This window comes from Etheostoma spectabile, chromosome 5, assembly GCF_008692095.1.
Source record: "Etheostoma spectabile isolate EspeVRDwgs_2016 chromosome 5, UIUC_Espe_1.0, whole genome shotgun sequence".
Lineage (NCBI taxonomy): Eukaryota > Metazoa > Chordata > Actinopteri > Perciformes > Percidae > Etheostoma > Etheostoma spectabile.
In genome coordinates this window covers 35,009,707-35,017,770 of record NC_045737.1, presented here as the reverse complement: position 1 = coordinate 35,017,770, position 8,064 = coordinate 35,009,707, and the positions used below count along the sequence as shown (strand labels likewise).

Here is an 8,064-nt window from a genome sequence, read left to right as displayed (position 1 = left end):
GTTTCATACGTTTATAATGGGGGGGGGGGGGGTCGCAAGTCACTTGCACCGACTTTGGGGTCGTGGGCTGAAAGATTTGAACCCCTGTCATAGACCTAGGTGTTATAGGGTCTTGCTTATTTTATATATTTTATTTAATAATACAGGGTACATTACCTATCACACATCAGCAACACAGAGATCCTAAAAACATATTTGATTCATGTTTGAAGAGTATTTAAACCCACATTCTTAGTGTTCAAACATCCCTGGACACCCATTAGACTATGAGGATTTCATTACCCTTCTTCATATTTCAAGCTTTAAAAGTTTGTGAATTATGCAAATCGCATGTAAATATGAATGTAGACACATCGCACGCTCTTTGCAAATACAATTGATCACTTTCATTGAATTTCAGGTGAAAATTGAAACTGTTTCACATCAGTATCCAACTCATCCACTAACATACTTTCACTATAATTCATATTTCTATAGGTTAATTCTATACAATGAGTTTATTGACCAGGGTTCCAAAAAGTAAAACTAGTGGTAGTAAGGTGGTGTTAGTGAAATGAAAAAAAATACAATGCGTTGAAATGTCAAATGTCGAAAAAAGGGTAACAAACAACACACATGTTCATCTTTTTGACCGGAGGACAACACAAAGGGTCAAAGGAACGTGCATGTGTTTCTCCATTGCGGATGGCTGCGTGGACCCTCCTCCCCCAGCACTGTGGAGGAGGTCTGGAAAGCGAGACTAAGGCGGGACAACAAAGCTGGAAAAGAATAAGACGTCTGAACACGTTCAAAAGCTGCCACACCTCAGCCGCTCATCCTCTCTCTCTCAATGATGGAGGGATTTGAACTATGCTTTCCACAGCCTCAACTCTCCTGCAGGAAGCAGAAGCGTTCTCAGCTGACACGGTGCTCATTTACATCGGGCTCTGCTTCATCTCTCTGCTCACTGTGACTCTCAACTTGCTGGTCATCATCTCCATCTCCCACTTTAGGTAGACCACCTATTTCATCTGTGCAGAAAATGATTGTGAGAGAACAAGTATTTAAAAAAAAATGTCTTGATATGAAATGCTTTTATGACAAGTGATGCTAGAAACAGTAATCAGTCTGTTGCTCTTTTTCTCTCCAGGCAGCTCACACCCCCACCAACCTGCTTCCTCTCTCTGGCGGTCTCAGATTTTCTTGTGGTCTCGTAGTGCTGCCAGTAGAAATCCTCCTTACACGACCTGCTGGATCCTGGGTGACTCATGTGTGTGCTGTATTACATCTTACCTGGTATCTTGATCACTGCCCCATAGGAAACATTGTACTCATTTCTGTTGACCGCTATGTGGCGATTTGTTACCCGCTGCATTACCCAACCAAGATCACTCTAAATGTGCTAAACATGTATTTTTCTGTGTTGGGCTTATTCTTTTTATATATCATTATTATATGAAAGATAACCTGAAGCAGCCAGGCAGGGATATTTCCTGCATGGCGAGTGTGTTGTCAACATTACAGGAGCTGCTGATGTGTTGTCAGCTTCATATTCCCATTACGTCATCATTGTTTTGTACATGAGAGTATTCGTGGTGGTGTGTCTCAAGCTCGAGCAATAAGGTTCCACATTGCAACTGTCTCACTCACCACTCCAAGACTGTTCAAGTTAGAAATCGAGATTAAAGCGGCCAGGACGCTTGGTGTTCTCGTAGTTGTGTATTGATGTGTTTACTGTCCTTATTACTGCGTCGTCTCTCAGGCCAAAATATCTTGCTCGGTTCTACAATTGAGAGCTTTATGATTTTTCTGATTTTTTTAATTCCTGCCTAAACCCAATTATCTATGCTCTTTATTACCCCTGGTTAAAAAAACTATTAAACTCATTGTTAAATTTCAGATACTGCAGCCTGGCTCTGTGAGGCTCGATTCTGTAATAACTCTGTGAAATGTGCGAAAAGTATGTTATATATACAGCTTAATGAATCTAGGTTATAGACCATAGGTGTTATAGGGTCTTGCTTATTATATATTTTATTTATATAATGCAGGGTACATTACCTATCACACATCAGCAACACGGAATCCTAAAAACATATTGATTCATGTTTGAAGAGTATTTCAACGCACATTCTGTATGTGTTCAACCAATCCCTGGACACCCATTAGACTATGGAGGATTTCAATTACCCTTCTTCATATTTCAAGCTTTAAAAGTTTGTGAATTATGCAAATCTGCATGTTAAATATGAATGTAGACACATCCATAAATTATATACAGGCAATATACAACCAATACTTTAAAGGGCACAATGTATTTATGAGTTTAGACCATAATATGTGCGCATGGTGTGCTCAATGTGTTATGGATTGCCAGTTAAATGAAATAAATTTACAATGTAAAAAATAAATGAATTGAAAATGTTATCCTCATTACGGCAAAGCAAATAAAACAATGTCATCTCCATGTGCATGAGTGAGTGCATGAGTGCGTGTCACACACATGCGTTCCTTAGTGTCACCTGATGACATCACTGCAATTAGAGGTGTTACTGTAAGAAGAAACCAAGTTTACCTTCAACATATATTTATTATAAAATCTCTGCTATTGCGCGCAATGTTTTCATACGTTTATAGTGGGGGGGGGGGTCGCAAGTCACTTGCACTGTTACTTTGGGGGTCGTGGGCTGAAAGATTTGGGAACCCCTGTCATAGACCATAGGTGTTATAGAGTCTTGCTTATTTCCTGAGCCAAAGAATACAGGGTACATTACCTATCACACATCAGCAACACAGAGAATCCTAAAAACATATTTGATTCATGTTTGAAGAGTATTTAAACCCACATTCTGTATGTGTTCAACCAATCCCTGGACACCCATTAGACTATGGAGGATTTCAATTACCCTTCTTCATATTTCAAGCTTTAAAAGTTTGTGAATTATGCAAATCTGCATGTTAAATATGAATGTAGACACATCGCAACGCTCTTTGCAAATACAATTGATCACTTTCATTGAATTTCAGGTGAAAATTGAAACTGTTTCACATCAGTATCCAAACTCATCCACTCAACATACTTTCAACTATAATTCATAATTTCTATTAGGTATAATTCTATACAAATGAGTGTTATTGACCATGGGTTCCAAAAAGTAAAACTAGTGGTAGTAAGGTGGTGTTAGTGAAATGAAAAAAAATACAATGCGTTGAAAATGTCAAATGTCGAAAAAAGGGTAAAAAACAACAACATGTTCATCTTTTTGACCCGGGAGGACAACACAAGGGTCAAAGGAACGTGCATGTGTTTCTCCCATCCTGGGATGCTGCGTGGACCCTCCTCCTCCTGCAGCACTGTGGAGGAGGTCTGGGAAAGCGAGACTAAGGCGGGACAACAAAGCTGGAAAAGTAATAAGACGTCTGAACACTGTTCAGAAAGCTGCCACACCTCAGCCGCTCATCCTCTCTCTCTAATGATGGAGGGATTTGAACTATGCTTTCCACAGCTCAACTCCTCCTGCAGGAAGCAGAAGCGTTCTCACGCTGACACGGTGCTCATTTACATCGGGCTCTGCTTCATCTCTCTGCTCACTGTGACTCTCAACTTGCTGGTCATCATCTCCATCTCCCACTTTAGGTAGCCACCTATTTCATCTGTGCAGAGAAATGATTGTGAGAGAACAAGTATTTAAAAAAAAATGTCTTGATATTGAAATGCTTTTATGACAAGTGATGCTAGAAACAGTAATCAGTCTGTTGCTCTTTTTTCTCTCCAGGCAGCTCCACACCCCCACCAACCTGCTCCTCCTCTCTCTGGCGGTCTCAGATTTTCTTGTGGGTCTCGTAGTGCTGCCAGTAGAAATCCTCCTTACAACGACCTGCTGGATCCTGGGTGACCTCATGTGTGTGCTGTATTACATCTTACCTGGTATCTTGATCACTGCCCCCATAGGAAAATTGTACTCATTTCTGTTGACCGCTATGGCGCATGGTTACCCACTGCATTACCCAACCAAGATCACTCTAAATGTTGCTATAACATGTATTTTTCTGTGTTGGGCTTATTCTTTTTTAATATATCATTATTATGAAAGATAACCTGAAGCAGCCAGGCGGGATATTTCCTGCCATGGAGAGTGTGTTGTCAACATTACAGGAGCTGCTGAGTTGTTGTCAGCTTCATTATTCCCATTACTGTCATCATTGTTTTGTATGAGAGTAGTGGTGGCTGTGTCTCAGCTCGAGCAATAAGGTTCCACATTGCAACTGTCTCACTCAAGCACTCCAAGACTGTTCAAGTTAGAAATCTGAGATTAAAGCGGCCAGGAGCTTGGTGTTCTCGTAGTTGTGTATTTGATGTGTTACTGTCCTTATTACTGCGTCAGTCTCTCAGGCCAAAATATCTTGCTCGGTTCTACAATTGAGAGCTTTATGATTTTTGATTTATTTTAATTCTGCCTAAACCCAATTACTATGCTCTTTATTACCCTGGTTAAAAAAACTATTAAACTCATTGTTAAATTTCAGATACTGCAGCCTGGCCCTGTGAGGCTCAGATTCTGAAATAGACTCTGTGAAATGCGAAAAGGTATGTTATATATACAGCTAATGAATCTAGGTTATAGACCATAGGTGTTATAGGCTTGCGTATTTTTATATTTATTTATATAATGCAGGGTACATTACCTATCACACATCAGCAACACGGAATCCTAAAAACATATTTGATTCATGTTTGAAGGAGTATTTCAACGCACATTCTGTATGTGTTCAACCAATCCTGGAACACCATTAGACTATGGAGGATTTCAATTACCCTTCTTCATATTTCAAGCTTTAAAAGTTTGTGAATTATGCAATCTGCATGTAAATATGAATGTGACACATCCATAATATTACAGGAATATACAACAACTACTTTAAAGGGCACAATGTTTTATGAGTTTAGACCTAATATGTGCGCCATGGTGTGCTCAATGTGTTATGGATTGCCAGTTAAAAATAAATTTACAATGTAAAAATAAAGAATTGAAAATGTTATCCTCATACGGCAAAGCAATAAAACACTGCATCTCCATGGGCATGGTGAGTGCATGAGTGCGTGTCACACACATGCGTTCCTTATGTGTCACCTGATGACATCACTGCCAATTAGAGTGTTACTGTAAGAAGAAACCAAGTTTACTTCAAATATTATTATTATAAAATCTCTGCTACAGTAATAGATCAACAGATCAAACTAAAACAGATTGTTTTAATCATTTCTTCTTTTGACCAACATCTGTGATGCAACGTCGACACATTACACATGATGGAATCTTTGTTTTAAGGATCTGATCACTCAAAATCACATAAACCATGAACATATTGTATTGCTTATAGTGGCGTCAGATAAGTCATAACTCAGAAACAAAAAGGACTTTCTCTTCGATAGTGCACTGCTTCTGTATAGACCCACTGCATAATGTAACCACGTGCAAACAGTAGGAGGTTCACAATAAATAATACAATATTGCACAAAATACCTGTATGGCTGTGAATTACAGAATAAATCTAAACTGTTATTTTATTAAAGCATATGAAGAAATCCATAAAAATTGTAACTAAAATACGTAATGACGTGATTTCATTCTTTTCTAACTAAAGACAAAACAGGTAAAAGTCAAAGGCATGCTGTCAGAGGTTAAACACAGCAGCCCGGACATCCACAAGTTGGGTTCTGTTGTATCACTCAACTTTACTTCATACTTGACGTGCTGTCATGCGGTTCCTCTTTGAGGATGAGGACGCTTTGCTGATCTCAGTTATGGTGTATTTACTTTTATGTTGATTGACTTTGAATTTAGTTCTTTCTGTTACACTATTTTGTGAAGCAACAGATTGTAGCAATATGTCCAAGACAAATTTCACCTCGGGGACAATGAAGCGTATTATATTCGTTCTATCTTTATTCTTTATGTAGCTATAATATAAGTGCTAGGTCAGTTAAGGAAGGGGATGTGAAGTGCTTCATTGGGGCCTGAGCCCTGACATCAATCGGTGAAGGTCCTATTTTAATTGTATATTGTAGTAACGGTACTTTTATTGTTCTCCTGCCCTATGTTAGTATGTCAGTTCATGTTGAGATAAATACAGGATAAAACGATAATTTCTTTTTGATGCTGCCTTTCTTTAAAATAATGCTCATTTCTTTAAATTTCTTATGCTGCACTGTAACTTTTATCTTGTGTTTTATGTGTCCTAATGTTTCTATTTGTTTTTAACTGTCTATTCAGTGTGTTACCGGTTTTAATGCTTATGATTTTTACTGTTGTACTTGTGTTTTATCTGTTAATGATTTGTGTGTAAGCACTTGTAATCGCCTGTTGCTGAAATGTGCTCTACAATGAAGCTGCCTAATTTGTTATGGTAATGTATACCTTGCTACCAAATCTACGTAAGTGGCAGTGTAGTTCTAGTTCCGATGGGTAAATGTAAATGTAAATGTGCTGTATTTATATAGCGCTTTTCCAGTCTAACAACTGCTCAAAGCGCTTTTACATCTACAGGAAACAATCACCATTCACACACATTCATGCACTGTGGCCGGGGCTGCCGTACAAGGTGCCACCTGCTCATCAGATACATTCACCACAATTCACACTCCGATGCGCAGCACCGGGGGCAACTTGGGTTGCAGTCTGTCTTGCCCAAGGACACTTTGACCATGACTGCAGGCGGGGATCGAACCACCAACCCTCCGATTGGAGGCAACGCTCTACCACTGAGCCACTGCCGCCTGTTACATGGTTGCTGTTTTGATTGCCGCTGGCTCGGTGTGGAAGCGAAAAGTGAATCTGCACCTGGGTTAGGCGGTTCTACAGACTGTACAAATGTTGCCATTCTCCACAGTAAGGAAGGTAAAACGTAATACCCGTTGTCCTGGTAATCCTTCCTCCTGCCCGAATGTGGTTTGTAACTAGACTGACTGGTCTAATCTGCCCAAAGTCTCATGGTTGACAAGACAATACCAGTTGATTGATTGAATGATGAAGATATGTGTAGCGACACAGCTGGCAACAGGAAGGTTGCAAGTTGTTGTGTTTTGATGTCCTCTTCCCAGTGCGCTAACCCAAGGCCCAGCAAGTGCCCCGACAAAGGTGTACAGTACTGGACTAGGGGTGGATGAGGGGGCGCAGTTTGGAAAATTGGTCCCCCTGATTCATGTTTTTATGTGTATGTTCTGCTTTCATCAATTTCTGCTCACTGTGGCTCTAACCTGTGGGTCATCATCTCATCTCCCACTTCAGGCAGATATATAATGCTTAACAATATGTTATATAAATAAACTGAACAATTTAATTTTCTTTTTCATCTGGTGTATAAAAAATGATCACCAGAGGAATGTTGTGGTGTTTGACTAGGATTAGTATGTGGGTTGTTTTTTCACCATTTCCGTACCCTCTTGCATTTAAAAACATTGCTGAATTTCCCAGCTAGTGACATTTTTTTTTTAAGGCTTTATGTTTTAAAGTATGTGGACGATATTCTCCCTCTCCAGGCAGCACCACACACCTCCTCCTCCCTCCTCCTCCTCCTCCTCCTCCTCCTCCTCCTCCTCCTCCCTCCTATCCTCTCTCTCCTCCTCACCCTCCTCCTCCGGCTGTCTAGACCTTCTTGCCAGTGAAATAAACTACAAGGGGCTTGCTGGTTTCTTGTGTCAATTGTGTGCACCTGTATTAAGTTGCAGACTACACAATTACCTCTGCCGCTATGTAGTATTTGGTTACACAATGCATTACCAAAGTCACAGAGAGAAGGGTACAAATCAGTGTTTGTTGTGTTGGGATTTTGCCAGTTTTTCCATAGGATTCTGCTTTTAATGATAACCTAAACAGTCAGGTCCAGTCTCCTGTTTACCACACATTACCTATACAGGAGTTGTTGACCTTATTGTTTACTTTATACATCATCATAGTCATCCATCAGTTCTTGTATTTCAGAGTGTTTTGGGGTGTGAAATGCTTTTATGACAAGTGATGCTAGAAACAGTAATCAGTCTGTTGCTCTTTTTTCTCTCCAGGCAGCTCCACACCCCCACCAACC

General features: G+C 39.9%; 1 protein-coding gene across 1 annotated transcript in view; it reads left to right on the top strand.

Annotated features, from left to right (window-relative positions):
- LOC116689860 (trace amine-associated receptor 1-like) overlaps nucleotides 1-8,064 on the top strand; it is a 12,948-nt gene that overhangs the window by 4,092 nt on the left and 792 nt on the right. The window contains 4 exon segments of the mRNA XM_032516515.1: nucleotides 880-992; nucleotides 3,503-3,616; nucleotides 3,756-3,881; nucleotides 8,042-8,064. The exon segment at nucleotides 8,042-8,064 is cut by the window's right edge and continues 2 nt beyond it. Coding sequence (XP_032372406.1) covers nucleotides 880-992; nucleotides 3,503-3,616; nucleotides 3,756-3,881; nucleotides 8,042-8,064 — 376 coding nt within the window.